At 37.7% G+C, this 26017-nt stretch overlaps 1 protein-coding gene and 1 long non-coding RNA gene across 17 annotated transcripts in view; one reads left to right on the plus strand and one right to left on the minus strand.

Annotated features, from left to right (window-relative positions):
- Positions 1–26017, plus strand: part of LOC129445802 (NLR family CARD domain-containing protein 3) — a 114234-nt gene that overhangs the window by 38798 nt on the left and 49419 nt on the right. For 7 of the 14 annotated variants that reach the window (XM_073873905.1, XM_073873908.1, XM_073873907.1 and 4 more), the window contains one exon: positions 5549–5722. The exons of 6 other annotated variants lie outside the window; for them this stretch is intronic. In XM_073873905.1, the coding sequence (XP_073730006.1) occupies positions 5549–5722 (174 nt within the window). Of the gene's footprint in view, positions 1–5548; positions 5723–6272; positions 6447–26017 lie in introns of all 14 variants that reach the window. One more of the 14 variants, XM_073873918.1, reaches the window with a different exon arrangement.
- On the minus strand, positions 13157–20149 carry LOC129433803 (uncharacterized). 3 transcript variants are annotated; one of them, XR_012372459.1, is made up of 9 exons: positions 19901–20149; positions 18682–19224; positions 18402–18578; positions 16622–16681; positions 16405–16485; positions 16185–16238; positions 15941–16027; positions 13850–13927; positions 13157–13682 (listed from the first exon to the last, which is right to left on the minus strand). It is a non-coding gene; the product is annotated as an uncharacterized lncRNA (long non-coding RNA). The 3 variants fall into 3 exon arrangements; XR_012372458.1 differs by having other exon boundaries at positions 13840–13927; XR_012372460.1 differs by lacking the exon at positions 16185–16238 and having other exon boundaries at positions 13840–13927.

Here is a 26017-nt window from a genome sequence, read left to right on the forward strand (position 1 = left end):
ATATACAACATCTTTGGTCACTTCTTTAACAATATAATTGTTCAAATTGTGTTGCTGTGGCTATTATACTTATATTGGGGTATTTGAGATGATTATTTATATTCAACATTTGATAGGCCTATAACATAGGATATTATTAAAGCTCACGTAACACATGCGGTTTCTGCATTTCTGATATTAATCTGGAGTACCCATAGAGTAGTATGACATCCTTTATATCTCTGAAGAGTCTTTAGTTTAATCAGATTTATAAAAGAAAGATTAGCTTTACCGAATCTTTCTGATAACGTATGAAAAAATGAAGAAGGAGGAGTTACTACCGCAGGTGGAGTGAGTACGAGTCATGCAACACTATACAACACTTATAACTTATGATTCACTACATGTTCGTGTCATTTTTATAATGTGCACGCGCCTATTTCCAACATAAGACAGAAGTCTTACTTACCGCATGCAACTCGTGACCCGGTTGGGAAAATCCAGCGCATCAAACGCACACGCAAAAGGCTGGCTTTCTTTCCCTTACATCCAAATACACACTTCTTCTTTCGTGCCATTGTTGAGTTTTGAAATTAAACAAAGCTGTATCGCGTGATAAGATGTTTGCAAGTTTTAGCGTCTCCCGCTGATTGACGGGTGGGCGGGGATTTCCGGGGGAAGTGCCCATATAAAGAAGTGATACGTATAGAAAACCCCTGAAACGTCAGTTGGACCTGTAATCGAAAAAAACTTTCAGAAACTTGTACGAACCCTGGCGAAGTGCATTCGGCACAGAAATACTCTGTAACACGCCCAAATGCTTTTTTTGACACTTTGCCTACGTTTAGCATGAGGAATTTATCAAAAACAGAATTTATCAAATTTAATATATTTAATATATACGTTTATTTTCTTTAATTGTTAGATTGATAGTGGTTAATAAAGTCAAATAATATGTCAGAGAGTTAGCTTTAATATCGTGGCATTCACAGTTCAGTGTTAGTTGAACTCTGGTTAAGCAACAACTGAGGCATAGCCTGACAGTTACCCTGCCCCGGACCAGGCTAGTTTCCAAGCATAAGTTTCCATAGTAACCAGGGTTAAACTAGTTCAAGTTTGTTTTATGAAACGAAATCCACCGGCAATAAGCCAGACTTAACAAAATAAGCCTGGCTTATTTTGTAATCTAGTTTTATGAAACAGCCCTCTGGGGCCGTATTCACAAAGAATTTTAAGGCTAAAAGTAGCTCCTAACTGGCGAATTTAGGAGCAACTCCTAATAATAATGGGCGTTGTCACTCCTAACTTTAGGACTCCTAATTTTTTTCACTAAGAGTAATTCACGAAGCATTTTAGCCCTAAAAGTAGCACCTAAGTCTGGGACAGCTTAAAAGAAGTCGAGAGGACTCCTAACTCACTAAGACCTATTCACAAAGGATCTTAAAATGGCTTAGGTGCTGTCTGATCCTCCTTAACACATACATTGACAGTTTCACCAACTCAAAAGCATTGCCTAGACTTAAAAGCACACTTTAATGTAAGCATATTGTTTATGACATTTGTTTCATAATTCAGTACATTCATGACAAGCAGGAAGTTATTTAGAATTACATGAAACAATAATGAAATTAAATATTTAATATTATAGGCATACCTGTTGCCCCCTATTTTTTACCCCCGCCCAAAATGCAAATACACTATTTATTACTCCGCCTTAAAAAACTAAAGATGACGTTTATGCAGCAATAGCCACCACTTACTGTATGTTGTACTGTATGTTGGGCAGGGGACACGCGTCTCCTTGCTCAGCATGAGCTGAAGCTCGCAGTTCACCGCAGCAGGGGAGTGACAGCGCGGTGATTTAATGCAGGTCCATGGTGGGAAAAGCATTCACAAAACTCTCTCTTAAAGTTTTATTTCTTTGTTTAATATCATTTGAGTTTGTCTTTTATTGATTATAGGAAGCTTTTATACCCGCTGTTGTCGCTCCATAAAGCAACGAGCGTGTCATCTTTGTTTGTTTGCCTCTTTGACGGCTAACTTCTGGGTGACGTGCTTACGTTTGGGAGGAGTTATGCGCTGAAAGATGTGGTTTCATCAACTAGATGTATTTACACTTGTCCAGTTTCATCTAAAAATGTGTCCCAGACCACCTCCTGAAGTGGTTTGAGCGATCAGATTTAAATTCGTCTCGAAAACGTTTCGGAGGGCATTTACACCTGGTCTTTTTACGATCGTATAGCTATCCGATCAGAGAAAACGCATGAAGTGACCAAGTGTAAAAAGCCCCTCAGTTTAAAATTTCTGGCCTCCCAATCCAGATAATTTACTCAGCACCATGTCATCCAAAGTGTTGATGTATTTCTTTGTTCAGTCGAGAAGAAATTATGTTTTTTGAGGAAACATTCCAGGATTTTTCTCATTTTAATGGACTTTTTTGGACCCCAGCACTTTACAGTTTTAATGCAGTTTACAGTTGCAGTTTCGGCGCGGCTTTGAAGGTCTCTAAACAATCCCAAACGAGGCATAAGGGTCTTATCTAGCGAAACGATTGTCATTTTTGGCAAGAAAAATAAAAATTATGCACTTTTAAACCACAACTTATTGTCTTTCTCTGGGCGTGTGACGCGCCGCCGTGACCTGTTTTAACAGAAGCAACATTTTCCTGGAAGGCATTTTGTGAAAATCACAAAAATGCTGTGACAGGCAACTTTAAAATAAGGCTGGCCTGAAATTAGTTAAATATGGGGGGAGGGGCACTTTAAATGTGGTCACCCTAGGGCACTACATTAGCCTTGTTTGCAGTACCGGGCCACAAGCGAGCGTGCCAGGACCTGTCGCGTTTGCACTGTCACTTCAGGGGCTTGTTTATGCCTCGTCTGGGCTATAGGTCATGCTTTCCTGACTCGCTAAAAACCTTGGGTCAGAGCTAGAGGAGTGGTAAAGGTCAAAAGCAGAGTTTATTTGAGTCTCTGGCAGAGCCGGATTAAACAAATGGACTACACTAGGCAGGCTGCATTTTTTGGGCCCCCCCATCGAGGTTATTTATGAATTGAAATCTGAAACTTACCAAAGTTACTAATAAAAGTTAATTCACATTTTACATAGCCTAGTCTTTGGTTACAAATTGGTTGTTTGTATGCCAAATTAAGTCATGTGTTGTATATTAAGACTATCAGACTATTTTTTGCTAAATGTATTATTTATAAGTCATTACACGGCTCTATTAAATGCTATTAAATTATCCTCACCTTATCCATTGGAGTGTCATTGTTAAGGCAGTAGTACCAGTAAATAACCAATAGGTGTCAGTAAACTATGTAAACAGAGCAAATAAGTTTATCTTTAATCATTTAATCAACACATTTAATTAAGATTTTCTGCAAAATGCAATAGCTTACAACATTTATAAATGTTGTAATTAGGAATAAGAAGGCAAACATGACCCCATCACATTCATCAAGACCATTTAGAAACTGTCTAACGATAAATAATAATAAATATAAGGATGGAGGATTTAAACTATTAAAGGTATTCAGACTATTAAAGACTTATATATGGATGGGATACTTCTTACATTTCAAGATTTGTGTGATAAACACCAGATTCCCTCAAAACATTTTTATTAAATATTCACAGCTAAAAAGTTTTATGTCTTCCAGGTCTACAGATATTATGTACATTCCAAAACTGTCATTAATTGAGGAAATAGTTGGAAAAAGAGGTGAAAAGGGCCAATTGTCAAAATATTATAATTTAAAGAGTCTACTGTAGACAAATTAAACGCATGGAGGAAAGACATTCAAGAAGAAATAGAGGAATTTGAATGAACTGAAGCATGTTTAAAGGCGCAAAAACAAATTATTGGATTGTTACAGAAGAGCCATTGCTTTGAACTGGAAGATCTCTATTTTAAAGGTTTACGGTCTATAAGTGATGCAATACAAAACACGATGAGCGGACTATGCTGTCTAATAAGTGGATATTAATCTGCTCGCAAACTTACCTTCGTGGCTCACGGGCTTCCTTCTGCACAGAAGCATTACAGCTATCGAGTTTTAATAAATGTACTCAAACTAGTACCTAACAAGCAGAATTATTATATTAATTAAACACCCCTTTTATCTCCAATAAATAAAACCTTTACTTGTGTTTAACATGCACAAAATAATTTAATGGTGGTATCCAAAACATTCAATTTAATTCAAGTATTATATTAGATACATTTTAAAACTTCAATGCATGTATGATAAGCCTATAATACGTAAATATTTAAAATACATCAATAACTGATATCATAGGTTAACAGAGATAAAATGATAGTTAAGTCTTTCTTTATTAAGCCCATTACTGAGTGTATTTGTGTTTGTGAGTTTGTGACTGTTGTTGTCTGAGGTGGTGACTCGGATGGGGACGCCAGTCATCAGAATGGTTGATTTTCAAGTTCATCGTTCCACTCTGTACCTGACAGAGTTCCTTTAAGGACACAGACATGGTTGCTGCAAAAAATAAATAAATAAAGGACAAACGATCATTTCCCTACGTTATATAAGGCATGTTTACGTATAATAATGAGGCAAAAAAACAGTTAGCTTGCATAATAATTCATGACTGCAATGGCAGAACTGGGTCAAGATTTTTTTTCTTTTTTCTTTTTTTCACAAACGTGAATAGCGTAAAGAAAAATCTAGCAGCCTCAGAAACGATAAATTAGACTTTAGCACTACCATTACTTAAAACTGTTATTTATAATATAATTTTTTTATTATATAATTCATATAACTGAATTATAAATAAACAGTGTTTTGAGGACATTTACCTCAGTGGACGTGTTGCTAGACGAAGATTTCGTTGCGATTCTCAATCTTGAAGAGAAATATGCAGCGAAGCTCTCCCACAGAGTGATGAAGAGGTGGAGTTACGAGGTTTCTCAGACAGTTGAAATACGTGGGGATTGACCAATAGCATCGATTTGTGAAAAAATATGAAATTGACACATTTTGGGCATACAAGGTTTCCGTCCGACAGCGACGTTGTAGATGGGACCTATGTAAATTTTTTTCCCCCTCTGTCTGGGCCCCATCCCGCCAATCGGGCCCTAGGCACGCGCCTAGTTTGCCTTTGCGTTAATCCGGCTCTGGTCTCTGGCTATATGCGCCTTTCAGATTAAAATTTTTTAAAACATTGGGATCCCCAATGCTGATAGACAAACTGAAGAGAATGATCAGCATTTGAAGTGTGTTAATCCGGGTCTGGGCAGCTCCATCTGTTTATTCAGCATTATATCAAATTTTAAATAAAGCTCCCAGTAATACCGACCAAGTCTATGTTCACATATGACTTTATTCTTTCAGGATACAAAAGAGACCTTAATATTCATGTGGAGTTTCATCAATTTATAGCTCATTTCTGATTGGAGATTTAAATCATGTTACAACTGTCACCGCTCTCCCTTATATGATTATATTCTCATTCTACATTCATTTACACTTGTTTTCTTTATATCTGACTGTGAGTGATAGTAAAAGTTGGAGTTTAACACACTGTTATCTTGTTATTTCTCTCTCAGTCTGAGGTGCTGTAATCTGACAGAGAAAAGTTGTTCATCATTGAGTTCAGTTCTCATCTCAAACTCCTCAAGTCTGACAGAACTGAACCTGAGTCACAATAAACTGCAGGATTCAGGAGTGAAGCTTCTCTCTGATGGACTGAAGAATACAAACTGTAAACTGAAGATATTACAGTAAGAAAATCCTTAAACCAACAAGATTCAACTTGTGTGTGTTTGTATCATGTAAATACTTATGAAAGTTGATGAGAATCATCTTCATATAATGTTGTTCATCATAATGTAAGAAACTCAACACACACACACACACACACACACACACACACACACGAAAAACAAAAGAGAATTTCAATTAATTTGTCTTAATTTGTATGATGGAGACAAAAGACACTCAAATATAAAAAAACATTTATAAATATTTATAATATTCAGTAAACTTATGTGACACACTCACTCATATCATCTCATCAAAATAAACACACACACTCTTATTTTCACTCTGCTGTCAAAATCTAACAAATCCAACACCACCAATATTTATTTGTTAAACAGATGAATGAATGTTGAAAATCCATTGATCTTTTGCTTTCACTCTCTCTCTCTCTTTCTCTCTCTCTGTTTCTCTTTCTTTTACTGTATATGTTCTGATCATAGTCTCACACATATAATTATAATTCATGACTTCATTTACTGTAAGTGTCAGGAGTTTTTCTTCTCTCTTCAGTCTGGAGTCCTGCAGTATTGGAGATGAAGGTTTTGTTGCTTTGGCTTCAGCTCTGAGATCAAACCCATCACACCTGACTGAACTCAATCTGAAGTTTAATAATCCAGGAGATTCAGGAGTGAAGCTGATCTCTGATCTACTGAAGGATCCACACTGTAAACTACACAAACTACAGTGAGTTATTCATTTACTGTTTGATTTATAGTTTTGTTATTGAATTCATTAATCATTATTAAATATGTCATGTACTGTAATTGTTTTACTCTCAAATTTCTGCTGTACAGATGTGGCCAAAAGTATTGGCAGTGACACTAATTTTGCGTTTTGCAAAGTTCACAGTGATCAGATGCATTTGAAATAATTGCAAAAAGCTTTGATGGCCAGCTAACATTTCATTAATCACATCAGCCGCAAATGTGAAAGTGTGAATAAGCAGGGGCGGGTTTATCATTTTGGGGGCCCTAAGCAAAGTCAGGACCTGAGGCCTCCATGCCCCAACATTGCATAAATTTTACTTTATCATCACAGCTAAAACACAGAACAGAGTTTAATGCATTAGGGAATTCCTCAAATGTAATGGATTTGACTGACAGCGCACTGACAAGTGAACAGACAAATGCGTTAAATTAGAGAAAAAGTGAGTGGTCTTAAAAAGTGGGTGCAGTGTTTCCCACACATTGACTTAAAATAACAGCTGTAAGTGAGAATAAATTTTGGACACAGAAAGACCACCTCTTGTCAAGGAGCCTTCAAGTGAGACTTTAATTTGGCATGGAGGGATATATAAAAGATTTTAAAATAAATATGGAAGTCTCGGTTACAGTCATCACCATCACAGATGTCAACATCCAGGATCAGCACTGTTAATGTACTGCAGAGTAAGAGTAAATTAATTTATATTTAATCAGTTTAATATGGAGAGGCACTGAAATGTGGACCATCGTTTATGTGTTTGTGACCTACACATTACATGACGTGAGAACAGATCGCTATTTAGGTTAGCATAGACCTTTTCACACAGACATAACGGAAAATACACAGGAAATGCGTCCGGGATCATTTCATTTTTTGTTCACACTTTCAATGATTTGCTTGAATCTTTGTTTTCGTTCACACAGATACCGTTAATATCGCGGAAAGACACGTGAAGTGAAGTCCTGCACTTGGTAGTTTTTTTCTCCGCAGCATCTGAAGTTTGCTTATTATCCATTATTTCTCACTCCAGAAAATAAATTATATGTTTTTGTTTATGTTAAGACTATAAAGGAGCATGTGGCGCGCCTTTTTAGTATGCTGGTGAATGATCTCAGTTAGTGGATCAGAGTGGATATTTCACGAGATCCCTTCAATCCAGTTTGCAGACATTTCTCGTCGTGAATGTTAATCTGCATGTAAGCCCCTCGTTTTAAAGAGCTGAACCATAACTTTATTTTGACATGACATGCCCCATATGGCATTGTTTATTTTATTTATTTATTCAAGGATAGCCCCTTCAGATGATCCATCTCTTTTTCGAGGTGATCTTAAAGCACAAGGATAGCTGTTACAGGTACAACATCACAATACATCCCACATTATACAACAAACACATAGCAATAACACATACCCAATAACAATTAACAATTGTCCTGCTTAACACGTCCCCAACCCTGTTCCCCTTGAATCCTCACCTTTTAATGGTGACAAAATCTTCTCTACATTAGATAAAGATTAAGTCACTGTCCTTTGTAGGATTTTACATAATTCATACAAGTTATTTGGTATAAATTAGCATAACATATATACTTCTGAAACATATACAAGATAGAAATTCATCTGTAATAAGAATACCAAACATGGAATAATGATATTAATAACATTTATAGTATGGTACATCAATAGCAAGTACAAGGCGCAGTTAAATAGAGGTATAATGAAGATTTATACATAGGTAGTGTCGTTATCGAACGAAGAGCTGCTGGCAAATTATTCCAGTCTGACGGAGCCTTAAACAGCTCTGCCAAGGGATACATTAGAATATAGTTAGCATATTTTATAAATTTTGCTTCAATTCCGTCAGGCCCAGCACTCGTATTGGTTTTCATTTTATGTATAACTTTAAGCACTTCCTGTGGTGAAATCATTTTAAAACAAAAAAGATGTGAGGGAGTTTCATTTTGGTAAGGTGTATTCCAATACAGTGTTGGTCGTGACTGGCTAATATTTGAGAAATGTTCATTAAAAATATGGGATATTTCTTCTGGCTTAGAGATAAAACCATCATTTACACAGATTTGTTTAATCAGATTTTTGTTGTTGCGATTAAGAACTGCTTTAGCTTTTTCCAAAATTGCCTTGGGTTATTAGTTTCTTGGGACAGGCTGTTTTTATAATAATTGTATGTAGCATTTCTAGTCCTAGTTTTGCAGTCATTACGTAGGGATCAGGATGTTTACTGTTATGATATTTATCCCATGCTTTATCTCTTAGTTTATACAGGCTCAGTAAATCAGAGCTTAACCATGGTAAAGTCCTTCACTTAACCCTTTGAATTTTATATGGGGCATGTTTATCATTCACATTCATTACTTCAGAATAAAAAATTCCCAGATATCATCAATTGAAAGGATTAATGACATACCATTCCATTATAGGCTATATTAAGTAAGTCATTTCTAAAGTAGTCTAAAATAATTTTTTTTACATTTTACATTGCCTTAATTTTATAAATTTAGGTGGTAATTTTGAAACTCTAATACACAATACACAAATTTACAAAGGAATGGTCATTCATACAATCAGACATTACCCCCGAACTATTATTCGTTCTGGATTGGTGACCAAAAGTTACACTTTTAATTTAATCCTCGTCCTTAGTAGAACAATGGTCAAGCCAATTTCTATTGAACTCACCTAAAATTATTAATTATTTTGTATTGCTTTTGTCTAATGAGCCAATTGTATTTAGGATATTTGACAACGAGTCAGTTGGAGCAGAGGGGGCCCTATAAATACTACCCACAATCAGGGCCAGATTAACACTTTGTTATACCCTGGGCATCAATATTCAAGGGCCCAATCATCACGACCGCAGGATCACCATAATATGGTCATATACAGAATATATTACTCTAATATTCACTACTATGTCCCCTATCAAAGACATTCACTCATGATGCTACGAAAAACAAAACACATCAGCATCTGTATAATCTGGTAAAATTTACCCACTACATTAAGAGGGAGTGAAATATCCTCAATTTTCACAAAAATGAATAAATAAGCAACCACTTTCAAACCATCGCTTATTTAACAACATTTATTCCCAATAGAAATGTATTGAATTGATAGAGCTATAACAGAAGAACACAGACAACACATCAAGAAACATTTTGGTCCTCATCTCATTTAAAGCAGAAATCACCCTGACAGGGTGATCCTGTCTCCAGAATTCAACAAGGCAATCAAGTTATAAGTCCAACACAAACAATTCAAAATCTGCCAGTTATCCCTCCACAACAGTTTACAGCATTTTAATAAAGCTGGCACCTGAAGGAAAAAATAAATAAAATGTAGTATCAATATTATCTGCTCATAAACATTTTTATCCTAAGCTCATTTTAACTTGTTTTAAAATACAACAACAACATATCACAGCACAAATAACCAGTTAAAAATGTTAGTGCTACATAAACATTTAGAAATCTGTTAATTTCTCTGAAAAAGACGAGACAGAAATAAATGCCATATAATCTGAATGAATGAGGAATGCATGTTTGAATTTAAAAATGCCTTCATTTGGCAAACACGTCTAATGGCTTTTTTCTGGACTTTCACTGTGCAAACAGGTGTATAACATCTTCAAAATCAAGGCCACTAACAAGTTCTTCTCCAATAGCTAAAATAGAAAGTGCAATGTCTGTGACACAATTTCTCTCTAGAAGAAAAGATAAAAATAAATACTACAAAACCTGGAAAAACACACAATTTTAATCCTAAGTAACGAGGAAGTGCATGTTTGCTTTCATTTGGCATCTTATACTGGCTTTTTTCTGAACTTTGACTGTGCAAACTGATATATAATATCTTCAAAATCAGGGCCACTAACAAGTTCATGTTCAATGGCTAAGAGAGAAAGTGCAGAGAGCCGTGTCTGTGCCATTGTGGTCCTCAGCTCATTTTTAACCCGTTTCAAAACAGAAAATGACCTCTCGCCCTCACAGTTAGACACAGGTAAGGTTAAAAACAGTCTTAGTGCAACATAAACATTCGAAAATGTTGTCTTAAGTCCATGTCTGTCAAGAGCTTGCAGCAGCTGTACAGGTGAAGTCTCATGCTGCACAAAGTGCTTAAACTGAAAAAGTTCATCTGCCAAGGAACTATCCAGATCTGTTGGATAAGTGGAGCTCAGCTTAGCAGCTCTTACACGCACATCACAATCATTACAGTCCCTCTCAAATAAAACCCCAAATAGGTCACACACATGTGTGTAGGCTTCTATGCGCTTGGATAGGCATGAACAAAGTCTGTCAATGATGATGTAATATGTTTCAACTTTAAATTTCTGACTGCTGTCATTAAAATCTACTGTGCTGTCATCAGCAGACTCATCTGCAAATCTCTTTTTTTTTCTCACACGTTTAGTGTCAAACTGGTAGTTTTGTGTCACACTGAGCGCGCGTGCTAATTTTTCGAGCTCTGAAAACTGTTCGCGTAGAGTGCCAACATGAAAGCAGTGAGCGCAAAAGGCCAAGAGCAGTGGCTAAATCCATATCACTTTTTTGGAGTTGGTCACTTGTTGCTTTAAATCTATGCAGTACCCGGTCCCACAGCATAGTCATTATTACCGTCTCCAGTTTATCAAGTTTTGCGACCAATGCAGCAGCTTCGAGTTTAGTTTGTGTTTTCTCATCACAGTCTAAAGATATTTTGACTAATATATCTCTAATTGCCCCGTAATTTTCTTTGAGAGCTTTAGTGGAGTCTGCTCTGCAATTCCATCGGGTGGTGCTGAGGGATTTAAAAGTGTATTTTATGTTATGTTCGCTGTTATTGAAAACTGCATTCCAGCGATGTGTTGATGCACTACAAAATCTATACAGAGACTGTAGCAGTTCAAAAAAAGAGTTAACCTCCTCACAGCAATTTTCAACGCAGTTAACACCTACGAGGTTCAGAGAATGGGCAGCACACGGTGTATAATAAATTAGCGGGTTTTGTTTTTTCAAGTGCGCCTGGAGCCCGCTATATTTGCCAGACATGTTGCTAGCATTATCGTAACTTTGGCCACGACAGTTTGACAAGTCTAACCCCAAGCGACGCACCATTTCAATCACAGATTCAGCTAGGCTGACACCTGTGTGGCTGTGGATGGGCTCAAACCCGAGAAATCTTTCCACTACTCTGCCCTCTGCACTAACAAAACGAAAAACAAATGTGAGCTGATCTACATGTGCTAAATCTGGTGTTGAATCAACGATTACAGAGAAATATTTAGCATGTTTGATTTCATCTGCAATCACTTGCTTAGTTTTTTCACCCATTAATGAAATAAATTCTTCGCACACAGTTGATGACAGGTAAGATGGCTTACCTCTACCCTTATTGCCATGTTTCTCAAGATGCTCCTTTAAAAAGGGGTCAAACTCTGCTATCAATTCAAGGAGTCCCAAATAGTTCCCGTTGTGCGCAGAGCTCAGCAGTTCGTTGTCGCCTCGAAATGGCAGGCCTCGCGCTCCCAAAAATTTAATAACAGACACCACTAGGCTTGCCGCGATAATCGGTGAAACAGTGATAACCGGTGCTTCAGCCTCTCACCGGTTAGATCACTTGCCCACCGCGACACCGTGTTTCACCGTCGTTTTGATATTTTCGTGTAATTGAATCATTTAGTTTCGTTAGAGAGAGCAAACACTTACATCTGAATGTGTCTCCTGCCTGCATTCAGCAAAGCTGAACGCGCGTCACGTCACAGCCCAGACAGCAATTTAGCTCTTACCGACGTTGGGGCGCATGTACTTGCCCGACATAAAGTGCCTCGGTGAGATGTCTTATGGAGATCGGTAGCTAATAGGCAAGACATCGGGAAGATGGTGGCATTAGAATGATCGCCGACCGTGAGCCAACGTAAACCCGCCCTAATTATTATGACCTATATGCGGCGCGATCCGCTTCGCTCTCCCATTGAACACAGCTGATTTTCGGCTGCATCGCTGTAAACGTCAAGGCATGCTTATAAAGCAGCTGTTCCAGTGTTAAAGGGAGCGAGGCGTCAGGATCCCACCGTTATATAATTGATTTGTTTAGGCCAGGGGTCTCCATGGTGCCAGCACATTCTATTAGTCTCAATTGTAATATTTATTTATTACATACATATGTTTTATATTAACTTGGCTTGGTTTACGTATGTTAACATATTAAACAATACTAAAACATATCAAAAAGTAAAATAAAATAAAATCAGTAAGTAAAACAAAAAAGTTTTGAGTAGAATAAATAAAAAAGTAGCCCTCCAGATTGTTTTATACATATTGTTGTAGCCCTTGCTCACAATGTTGGAGACCCCTGCAGGCTAACTCATTTCATATTGTGTATCAACAACAATCAACCCTCAATAACAGTTTATGTTGTGTTAATCATAAAATTTCTTCCCTAACAATTTGACAAGAGCTAGTGGAGAAGTAGGCAACTAGCCCACTTGCATGCAAGACTCCGTCCGTGGCTGCGCAGTCTGCAGCCGCTTCCTTTTGAGTTGCCAGGTTTTATGACAAAAAAAGTTTAAATTGAAAGTAAGTGATTGTTATGTGTAGGGTGTATTTCATACACAATATGACAACCTGGTAAATGTCAGTCTAACAGAAAAAAATGGATCAGTGAGTTTTCCAGGAGAAATAACAAAACAGAAGGGCATCTGGAAATTTTTTTTTACTTTGTTTTTGCAAAGGCAGTTTCATTTATTTTAACACTCCACAAATTACACTTTGGGGTGGTTTCCCGGACAGGGATTATCTTAAACCGGGACTAGGCCTTAGTTTAATTCTGAAATATAACTAGTTTTAATAACATGTCTTAATAAAAACATTACTTGTGTGCATTTTGAAGCATCACAAAAGACACTGATGTATTTTATGATATGTCAGTGCAAGTTGTTTTCAGTTTGGACAGCTCTTACATTTATTTTAGTCTAGAACTAGTCTAATCCCTGTCCTTGAAACCGTCCCATAGCAAACTGCAACAAAAATAAGAAATTCCCTCCAGAATAAGTCATACTCCAGAATCAGTCCAATCAATTATTTCACTTAAGATGCTTGCTTGTCCCGCCTTTGCCGCCCCCATTCCTGTCTCTGCTCAGACAGCCGCAGCCAGTTTCTCACAGTCATCTTTATATCAGCCTCAGTGGAACTTTGTAGGCAGGATTTCTTAACACAGCACCTAAAAAAATGTAATAATGTAATAAGCAACAGAAAAAAATAAGACAGCACAAAAGTCTATATATCTTCGTGGATGGTTTCTAAAAAGACAATTCAGAAAAGTCAGAGCATTTTGCAAAAAATAAAATCATGTTGTTTCAACACATTGTAGGACTTACTCAGGAGTACCTGATGAATAGGCTGTGATTTAAGGAGAGCACATCCCTTCATCACTGGGTGTGTCTTGCTGCCAATCATCTTGTGGCACTAGGAAATACAGAAAAAGTCCCGTTACACAAAGAACAGCATCACCCAGGTCCAACTAACAGAGCTAAATAAGTGACCCCACAGCAGTGGTTCTAAAACTTTTTCTGTCATTTTTGTCATTCCCCATTTTATGTAGGACTGTGCTGTGTGTGCGCTGTGTATTGTGTGTGTGTGCCTGTCTCAGTGTGTTCTTGATCTGCATGCTAAACAGCTTATGTTCAGGAGAGCCCAGCCCTTCATATTCATCTTCCTGCTGCCAATTAACGGTTGTCACTATGAAATGATAAAATTAGATTGTGAAACTGCTAAACAGTATGTAGGCTTTTTGCTCTCAAACTTTTCAAGTGCGCTTACAGCCACAAGTTTAAAGACCCAATAGACCCTTTTACTGTTTGTACACAATGGTGACGTGGCAACGTATGCACGAGCAGTTTGGCAACGGAAGTATGGCAAGAATCAGCAGTGAAGTAACACAGACAGAGAAAGTTATTTTAAAAAGTTGACTTATCAACTTTTTCAACACATCTACCAGATCCGTGTACTATAGTGGAGTGGATAGAAGACATTAGCAGATGGCCAAATATAAAGTGTCCAGATACATATGAAGAGTTTGGTTCCAAAACCCAATAAATCCATTTTGACAAATTTTGTTAAAACGTGTTTTCTATACCAAGAAAGTGACAAGATGAAAACCACTATTTTCTGTTACAAACTTTCACATAGCATCTTTAGGTTATAAAAACATAAAAAAAAATTCAAATCCATAACTTGATTTTCAAAGATTTATTATAAAAACAGATTCTTTTTTCCACAAAATGCAATAAATCCATGACAAGTTTTTATTCAAAATGCTATAAATCTATTGAATCAATAGCCTTTATAAATGTGCCTTCATCTTTGCCATGTTATTCATTTAGTTGACTAGTGGTATACACCAATTAATCAAAACACTTACTTTGTGATATTAAGAACACTGTCATTGATGTGGTTATACTTGATGTCGTCGCTTAACGTGTTTCACAGCGATCAGCTGTAAAATGTTTTGGTCCTGCTCGATTTTCGTTGACTTTGAGTAAAATTATGGAACGTTTTTCATAAGATCCGCTGGGGTCAATGTGTTTGCATGACAGAAACTTGATGTTGTCGGCCCGGGCAAACAAGCACCCGTCTCCCGAGTGTCTCTTGCGTAAATTATTAGATGTTGATGGCTTACGTTTCTTTCCCGTCACAGAAAACCATCACAGGTTTATCAATGCTATTAAAGTATTATTTTGTTTTTGTTTGTTTGTTGATCACGAAGTACAAAGTAGATGAGGAAAACTAGTATTCCGTGTACTCAACGCGCCACCATTGTTTGTTTACATTGCAATGGTGCGCTGCAAACTGTGGAGCGGATTTATGGCATTCTGTAGAAAAGGAGGAGTGGCGTTTATTGCATTTTGGGAAAAAAGGGAGAAAAGATGACAGAATAAAACGGCGTATATTGGATTTTGCTTAAAATTAAGAATTTACTTTTTAATATTGACCTGATATAATACTGATTCTGGCAGCAACTCATTTTTTTCAAAAATGGCGTTTATTTGGGACCAAACTCTTTATATATACGTATATTAGTATATTATATTAGTACAACCAAACGCAACAACAAGACATTTTGATGCTGGGAAACCGTTTTAATAAACTTTCTGAGTTGCTAACACGTTAGAACAACTGGCGAACAACAACACTTCCGTTGCCGAAATGCGCGCACAAACTATTTGATCACGTGGGCTGTAAAAGGGTCTATGCATCACATATTTAACGGAAACTTACATTCAGTACGAAGAAGGTCCTCATTCACTGATGTAATCACTTAAATGGAAAAAACACAAATGGCCCAGATCCAGCTTGATTTTAAAATCTGGCCCTAATTCATTTGCTATTGAATTATTCTGAAATGTATTGTTTTACTACCTCAGTATGATGTTCTGAGTAAAAAGTGCAGATTCATACATTACATGTAAAATATCTTACTATTGTTAGTCCTCTGACGGAGCCCTGGAAGAGGATGACGTGGAGGCTGCTGCAAAGCACACAGGCCTTCGTTATTATTCGGTGTCACTAGAAAATACAGAAAAACGAAATTATTGGAGTGAACAGTAAGTCAAGTTTATCACAATTAGATAAACTAATGTCAGTGGGCTGAGTAATTGCCACACATTTCTACACACACACACACGTGTCAGTGTTTTCATTGTCTGCGTTTTAAATGGCTTACAGTCAGGAAAGCCTTCAGTTCTCTGCGCCTCTTTCTGAATATTAACCGCAGTCTCTTGGAAAGACAGAAAACCTTGGTTTACTGATCACACTACTAATATAAACTCAAAAATCATATCTCTGGAACATCAAACTATGGTATGTGCTGTGGACCTGTGGAGTACATTGTGTCTGCTTGAATTTAGGGACCTGATGCATTTTACTATATAGGGTACACTTACCTTCACTCTACAATGATGTGGGATGGGCTGGAGGAGTTAAACAAGGGGTGGGAGGGTTAGCCAGCTTTCTTCTTACTGACACTTCAAGAAGATTAAAAAAGGTTACAACAGAAAGATGATCAAAAAGGCACATCAACCATAAGATTTGCACCTTAGATATCTACATCTGATATTCGCTGTATGAGAAGTGCAGCATTATACACATAAAATGTCTTACTAGGCTTGCTCCTTTGATGGAAACTTGGGTGGGCTAGAGAAGGCTGCTTCCTTTTTGTCACTGTCATGGCCATTTAAAAACAAGGATTAAAATTCGAAAAATGTTTAAACACAAATATTACAAATTCTTATCAGGCATAATTAAAGTATGAGCATGTAATTAAAGGGAGAGTTCACCCAAAAATGAAAATAATGTAATTAATGACTCACGAGTTTGGAACGACATGAGGGTAAGACCTCCGTTCATCTTCGAAACACAGTTTAAGATATTTTAGATTTAGTCTGAAAGCTTTCTGACCCTCCATTGAAAATCTATGCACAGTATACTGTCCAGGAACAGAGAGGTAATAAAAAAACATCATCAAAGTAGCCACCTGACATCAGTGGGCCAGCCAAAACGTGCCGAAGCATCGAAAACACATCTTGGTCAAAAAATAACAAAATTACGACATCATTCAGCATTGTCTTCTCTTCCGGTTCTGTTTTGAACGCGCACGAGACTAAAGTCACATGACTGCAGTGACGCAGCTGACGTACAACGTGGCTGATGTGTTATTAGGTGCGTCCCCGCTTTTTTTTGTGCGCCCGAGCTTCGTTTACAGTCTGAGGGAGACGAATGCTGTAAATGTGAAAAAAATTCACAAACATATCTGAGGATAACACGCCATCTGCGTCACAAGACTTTAGTCAGACACATGCGCTACACAATAGACATGGAAGAGAATGCTGAATAAATTTGTCATTTTTGGACCAAGATGTATTTTGGATGCTTCAACACATCCCAACTGACCCACTGATGCCAAATGGCAACCCTGATTATGCTTTCCATTATCTTTCTGGACATGGACAGCACACCGTGCATGGATTTTCAATGTAGGGTCGGAAAGCTCTCGGACTAAACATAAAACATCGGAGGTCTTACAAGTTTGGAACGACATGAGGGTGAGTCCTTAATGACATTATTTTTCATTTTTGGGTGAACTATCCCTTTAATTTTCTAATGGACATATGGAAACTTAAAGGAACACGCTGACTTTTTGGGATTTTAGCTCATTCACAGTAACCCCCAGAGTTAGATAAGTCCATACACACCCCTTCATCTCTGTGCGTGCCGTAACTCTGTCTGACGCACCCACCGCTAGCCTATCTGAGCATAAAGACTTGAAGTAAATGGCTCCAGCTAGCATGCTGCTCCCAATAAGTGACAAAATAACAGCAACATTTTCCTATTTATGTGTTGTGATTTGTTTAGTCACACCGTGTACAAACAACAAGGTCATGACACAGCCATCTTTTAACAGTATACATACTGGGAACTATATTCTCAGAAGGTGAAGCACTTGCTACTTGGGGGGAGTAACTGCACAACTCTGACCGAACTCTCTGCTCCTCACCGGGGGTTTCTCAGGTGCTGCTAGCAAATCACTGCACCCAAGTAGCCGGGCTTTGCCTTCTGAGAATATAGTTCCCTGTATGTATATGATTAATAGATGGCTGTGTCTCACATGACCTTGTTATTTGTACATGTTGTGACTATACAAATCACAACATATAAATAGGAAAAAGTTGGCATTATTTTGTCACTTATTGGGAGCAGCATGCTAGCTGGAGCCATTTACTTCAAGTCATTGTGCAAAGCTAAGCTAGCGGTGGGTGCATCAGACAGAGTTACGGCACGCACAGAGATGAAAGGAGTATGTATGCACTTATCTAACTATGGGGATACAGTGAATAAGATAAAAAAATAAGCCTTTAAGGTCAAAATAGTTAATTCAACTTGCCAACTGTTATGTTGTTTCCAGCCATAGGTAGGAGGGAAGGGGGAGGAGGGTTTTTTGGAAGGTTTGTTGTGCGTTTTCTTCTTTTTCGCCTGTGATGTTTGTGGTGCATTTTGGGTGTCTGATGAAGGGCACGATGCAGGGGATGATGGTGGTGATGGTGATCTAAGTCAGGATGGTCTGTAAATGAAAAGTTTTTACAAAGATTAGTTTTCATATTGATCACATCGAACATAGAAAGTACAATGAGTAACATCAGAACAACATAGCCCCCCACTCTCACTTGTCTCATGTAGTATTCAACAAGAGTATTGTTTTCATCCTTTAGATGGGTTGGGTGATGTCCTCTTGAAAAAACTTTGGAGTATTTTGTATGAGTCTTTATAGACCCTTTTACTCTTTGTACACAATGATGATGTGGCAACGTAGGTGCACGCAGTTTGGCAACGGAAGTATGGTAAGAATCAGCAGTGAAGTAACACAGACAAAGTTATTTTAAAAAGTTGACTTATCAACTTTTTCAACACATCTACCAGATCCGTGTACTATAGTGGAGTGGATAGAAGACATTAGCAGATGGCCAAATATAAAGTGGCCAGATACATATATACGTATATTAGTATATTATATTAGTGCAACCAAACGCAACAACCAGACATTTTGATGCTGGGAAACCGTTTTAATAAACTTTCTGAGTTGCTAACAGGTTAGAGAACCACTGGGGAACAACAACACTTCCGTGGCCGAAATGCGCGCGCAAGCTATTTGATCACGTGGGCTGTAAAAGGTTCTGGAGGCCACCAAGCCATGCCTTCATCGTATTTACCTGAGTGAAAAAAACAGAAAAGACATTTTATTTTGCCTAAATTACAAAGGTTAAATAAAGGCTCTATTTTATGAATAGGTGTGTGTCCAAAAACACTTACTTCCTATCACTTTATTACTTAATAACCACTTTGTCTGACTGTCTACAGTGGCTGTGCACTTGTACTAAACTAGCTCTTTGATTGACAGGTCTACTTTTAACGTTACCATAAAAACGCACAACAAGAGCTGCCTTTAATTTTAAGCATGTCACTTAGACAAAATCATTAAAAATGCATTTAGAGTGTAAGGGGTCCATATTATAAAATGACAGATGTCATTTTTGTGTAGACAAAAGACAGTCCGTCAATTTATTACCGTTTACCTAACTGTTTACCGAACGATCCCCTCACGTCAAAAATACTGTCTAAAACAACTCACTGAAAAATATTTAATACGCGAACATATTAATAATAACTAACCTGGGGTGCGTTTCCAAAAACAATTTTGCTTATTTTCATTTGCCAACCAACTAGTTGCTAACACACCAGTTTAGCAACTATGTTTTTGGTAAACGCACCCCAAGTCAACAGTTATAACAACAAACCAAGTTTAAAAACATGTAACGTTGCCTCCGACGCCAATTTCTGTCATCCGTTTATCGAAAACATTTCCACAATCATATTTAATCAACATACCTTCGCGCTTACACTGCCGGCTTGATGTGGACCAACAACTGCGTAGATCTAGTGAAGAAAAAAAGAGGCGCGGTCGGCATAAAGGTTGCTCGCGGTTCCTCTGCCGATCTCCGGCTGCAGACTCATCGCGCCGATCGTTTACCCACCTACTTTTATTCTGTGTGCAGGGGAAAAACCCCAACCGACACTTTGCCGCTGGTGCCCTCCAATTGCCGACGTCGGTAAGACTGAACGTGCTGTCTGGGTTAGTTTATATTTTTATTGAATGAACCACTGGACGAGGAATAAAATACAAACCTTAAGATGTCTGTACTGTTTGTTTAGTAAAAACGTTAAAGCGACACCATGTAATTTTTCAACCTTCATAATAAATTTTCAAGACCCTTGTGATAGTACATCGACTTTAAATAGGTTGAATGACATGTCTATCATAGCCTGACGGGGTCTATATCACTTTTACTCGTATTTTAAAACTAAGGGTTTCTGGTAGTAACCAGAGCACAAAAAAAACTACAAAATTCGACTGCTTTACGGCATACGTCACTTCCTCCACACAATTTGTTTGTAACGTGAATTTTGCTGGAGGCTACTTAAGAAGTGTAGAGAGCAATTTCTAGTATATGACTTTGTGGGACCGTGTTAGTTTTACGTATTTGTGACACGGGCGACCCGGGTTCGATTCCCCTTTAAGGCAATTTTTTATATAAACTCACGATCTTGATTCATACATAAATGCGATCTTCTTTATAAATGACGGTGATTATCTTGCATATAGTTCCCTGTATTCAGATGCTGTGTTCACGTATTTACCTTTCTTTTACTGTGTCTATGGTATTTACATTACAATCCAGGATGCTATAGCAGTCAGTCAAACTTGCTCAAACTCACACAGTGTAAAACCAAACCCTATTCATTCACCAATCAGATCGGAGCGTTTCTCTCTTCCTCATTTGCTGCGTTCCGCTGTCACTCGTGTGACGTATTACAAAGCGGCAGACCTAATCTCTTTGCCTAAACACATCGGTTTATTGGATTTGGAGCGACAATTTTCACACAAAAGAGAAGAAAAACGAGCGCCATTGCGGAAAATCCTGGTGGCGAGGGCGAGACAGAGACGGTGCAACAATATTTGTTTCGAAAAAAGCAAGGAAATACTTCTGGTCGTTTCTCAAATGGAAGGCTGCAGTCATCAAGCCTGGTTTATTAAGGTAAACTGAGCATTACATTTGCAAGTCATAAGCATACTGCAACAATTTACGATTAACTAAATATAATAGTCAACTTTATAATTGTTAATATTCTGAAATAAGACAGTCTTGATGACGTATGCAGCTTAGAAATACGACATCCGGAGGCTGCAACCTTCAGATTGAGAAATGGCTTCTGCCACGACGAGTTCCTCATCAGAAAGTTGTAACATGACTGCGTTTCTCCCTGTTGTGTCAAAGTGTTGATCGTTTAGTGTTTTAAATGTTTAGTTTTTAGTTTAGTTTTAAGGTTGGCCAGTTCCTTTTCTTTGCGACAGTGCTGCGGCGCTTGTGGCCTCAAGGGGGGCTAGGCGTGAAAAATACATGTCTAGCACCCCCTAGTGGCCAAAAAGTTCCATGGTGTGCCTTTAATGAAATGATAATGTTTAATAAAGACATATTTAAAAGATTGTTGTTTTATTAATGTTCTCATATTTATATATATCAAACTCTGATGTTAAAAGCACCAGGCTTGTTCCAGCGGACGACTTCTTCTATCCTCTTCTTTGTGTTTGTTTTTTACTTTATTGCTCGCGTCACCCCCTGGTGGTTCAAAAAATAGTGCAACAGCAAGCGCGTCAACTATAAACGCCTCGTCCGTTTGGTGAGACGCGCGCGCGATCCGCGGAGGCTTGCGTCGCAGGAGTGCCTGCTCGGACGGGATCGCCTCGAGTTCGGACGTTTTCGGATGCGGAGCCGCGTGGAAAGTTACAAAAAATGCCGTGCACACCTCCACGCGAGGTGGGGTCTCGCGCACCCAACGCGCACGACCGATGCGCATTCTTGCCTTCATCAGGAGCGTATCCATGCGCACCATGTGTGTGTGTGCGCGAGAGAGAGCAAATGAATGAGAGAGAGAGAGAGATAGATAGACATGCTTTTAGTCCTAATACACAATTTGTCATTAAAAATTTAACGGCTAATATTGCACAACCCATTGGTGCGGGAGGGAGGAGCTTAACCACACTGACCCTCTTGTGTATTTGTAGTAATACTGTGGCTGTACAAATGTTAACTTTATTAGTCCAACGAAGAAACATGGTTACTACACATTTACTATAGTAAAAGCATAATTTTCATCTGGGTATTTTTGAGTTATATACATAAGTATAAAATTAAGTATAAAATACGTTAAACAATAGTTATACTATAAACTTTTAATATTTTGATTTTAAAATAAGTAGCTTTCGTTACACACATTGACATGAACGTTAGAACCACCCGCCTCCCAAACGACCTGCGTTTGGTTCTAATGACACTTTGCTCCACGTCCTCAACTTGGTACAACACATTGTAAAATGTATTGTGAAAAAAACGATGAATAAAAAGATGGGAATAATAAATAAAATTATATTTGACATAAGTTATAAGAATGAATGAAATATTGTTAACAGTCGTGGACTTGTGGTGTACGTAACTAGGCAACCACGTTTTCGTTCACGTTGCATGACATCATCGAAGTATGTCCCAGAACGTGCATACTCTTTTGCTACACACTCTAAAGTATGCACGTTTTCCTCACAAAAACAGTACATACTTTTAGGTCGTAGTATAAGAAGGCGAATTGGGACTCAGCATACACTATAGATGGGTTGCTCGGCAACGTCATTAACTGGTTGCGCGCACAACCGAGAGGCAGAAAGAAGAGATGTGCCTTGTGTTGTAGGCTAGTAGCGGTGTCTGTAAGTCAAAATGCCAAGGAGTTGTTGCATGGGTAATAGCACCAGCAGAGCCAGTGCTGGGTGCCTGATGTTAACATACCAGTAGATGCGACTATTACGTTACTAGTCTAACATTATAATTCATACATGTATCACAGTAACACTGCAAAAATAAAGACAGAAAAACAGATCCAACTAAAATCAAGTTTTATTTATATACAAACAATAAAGAACGCTTCAATAATTAAGGTTGTTGCAGTAGCGGACCAGCTCACCGATCAGGCTTTCTGCCTCCTGGATGCGTGTGCACCCTGTAATGTTTGTAAACCGGCAACCCGTCTATAAACAATAACACAAAGGCAATAGACAGCATTTGCACACACACCATCGTCTTTTCTTTATTTATTTTCACTTCTTCCAAGAACAGAAAGCTGTGAAGTGTTTTTGTCACCATGTTTGATTTCTGTTCTTTGTTTTCTTGTTGTTTGTTCTAAACTTTGTTTGCATTGGTGGATCCGCTAATGTTTTCATCTATCCTATGTTTTTAATGTACTGTAAATGTTGCAAATCAGTGCTGCCCTGGTAGCCTGGTAGATTAATCATTTGAATAAGAAATTCAGACTCTGAGCCTGCAGCTAGAGTCCAGCATTCTCGGACCCCTCCGACCCCTTCGAGACAGCGCCCCCTGCTGTTTGGAAGATCGTATATTATCCAAAGACCTTATCCAAATGCCATTAAAAACAATAGGATGCAATATTACGGTCTCGTTTTATTTAAAGTTATCCAAATAAATACTTGCCTTCCCTGCTTAATGCATGTGCCAAAAAACTCATTGTGTTCTCTGACTAACAAATTACCCAGTAGTTATGTTTTGAGCGTGGGTGTAATTGAAAGAAAATTGTGATATTATATTGCTACAATCAGGCACGTGCACAGATAGGGCTCAACCTGTGCAGAACACATGCCATTTTTGTCCTTACACTCCGAAGTGCCCTTTTTTTGGAGCCGTTATATTAGATTTTTTCATCAATGCTTAAATCAATGCTATTGGTAACCCTTTACGTCGTTCTGTCTGTTTTACAAATATATTTATCAAATAAAAGGTATTAAAAAAACTTGTGACAAAATATTTTTGGATGTGCTTAACCTGTCAGTCAAACCTCTTAACTCCGCCCCCTGAGTGCAGCGAGCTTCCACAGCAGAGCAGCTGAACGTCTTGTAACGGTAAATAAATATCTTGTTGTTTGAGTACAATTCTGTCTTATTGCGAAAGAAACACTAGTATGTCTATAACGGCGCATGTTTTATAAATTTGAGCAGGGCCGGATTATCCATATGAGATTGGCCGAATGGCCAATTGGGGGGGACCAAGTTTTTGACACAATGCAAAACTTGTTCACCCATGTGAAGGAGGATCGGGTTTTTACCGCATATTTGCATGACGCGTCTTAATCGTTTAACCGATGGGTCTACGCAGCCTGGGTAAAGTCAACACATCTCACTCAAAACCCCGAGAAGACGCGGCCGCGCGGGTTTAAAATTAGACATGGCAGAGATGTGCTGGATAGAACTTCTAGCCTACATTAACATAAGATGTGCTCAAAATTTTCTGCTTGCTCCTAACATTTTCTGTCAGGGGCTACAGTGCTTATAATAACAAAAAAGTTAGCCCTGAATGACTAGACCAAATTTTTTATACATTTTCATTGCTGGCTTATTTTAAGGAAAGTGTAGTGCATGAGAGTGAACAACCGCTGTGCTTAGTGCACCTTCAAAAGACCAAGGTCCCTGGTGTTCCGCACAGTTTTTGCCAGGTAGGCACTAGACAGATGCTAATGGTATGGCTATAGTATAATCTCCTATTTTGATCTTTAATCTCCTATTTCCCCCTCTTATCAATGACATACATAAACATGTTAAAAAATAATCAAAATTAGCTCATAAAACCAAACAGAATAGTTAAATAGTATTTTTCAACTTTATGTATGCAAAGCAGAAGAAAAAAAATGAAAATTAATATATTACACAATTAAATAAGAGGGAGTACTCAAGAGCAGTTCAGACAACCACCCAGGAGGTAAATTGTTAAAGACAACTTAGAAGGCCAGATCTACTTTGCACTGTCTAAAGCCAAGCCATCATAAAATTTAATTTTTCATTCATTAACAGTAAATTTTTTAATCATTAACAGTAAATAAATATAAAGCTTTTAAAGCGATTATTATGTTATTTATTTTCAGTTTCAGCACATGCCCCTCAAAAGGTATGTGCATGGCCCTGGCTACAATGTTTTTTTTCAAATTCCAACTTTCAGTTCAACCTATAATAGTCTTATTAACATTATATCATGCTAACATTACAAAACCTGTTTTTTGATATTTTGAATGTGAAGCAAAACTTAAATAAGAACAGACAAAACACCAATAATAAACAATTCTGTACATTGTTGAACAATCACCTAAATCATCATCTTGCTTTGAACAGGAGAAAGCAAAGAAAAAAGGAAGAAAGAATTGTGTTAGTGACTTTTCATCTTCAATTGCATTAAAAATAACTCCTCATTTATAAGTCACTTTGGAAAAAGTGCCGGTAAATGAATAAATGTAAAATAATGTAAATGCATAAGGTAAAATAATTACTTCCTGGTAGGTGAAACTGCTCTGTCAAATTCCTCGTCCTTCACTAAAATAAAAGATGAATGCCATTGTCAAAAAATATTGTGTCATAAATAAAATTTGTTTTGCAAATGCAAATTACAAGCATACCTAGAGTAATAAGAAGGGCCACGGAGGAACACCTCCTCAGCTTCCTGTCAGGATAATGCCTGCATTTCACATAGACCAATAAATACATCATTGAATTAATTAATATAAAAACATATATGACAATAACAGAAACAATCCAATTGACAAACATGTTTGTCTATCTCAGGAAAAAGAAAACTACAAAAATAACGGTCAAACAGTCAATCTGATTAAATAATTAATGATGACATTCTTTCATATTAACACACTTTGGGGTGGTTTCACGAACAGGGATTAGTTTAAGCCAGGACTAGGCCTTAGTTTAATTAGAAAATATAACTAGTTTGATCAAACATGCCTTAGTAAAAACATTACTTGTGTACAATTTGAGGCAAAACAATGGCAACTGATGTATTTTAAGACATGTCAGTGCAAGTTGTTTTCAGTTTGGGCAGCTTTTATATT

Source organism: Misgurnus anguillicaudatus, chromosome 12 (genome assembly GCF_027580225.2).
Source record: "Misgurnus anguillicaudatus chromosome 12, ASM2758022v2, whole genome shotgun sequence".
Lineage (NCBI taxonomy): Eukaryota > Metazoa > Chordata > Actinopteri > Cypriniformes > Cobitidae > Misgurnus > Misgurnus anguillicaudatus.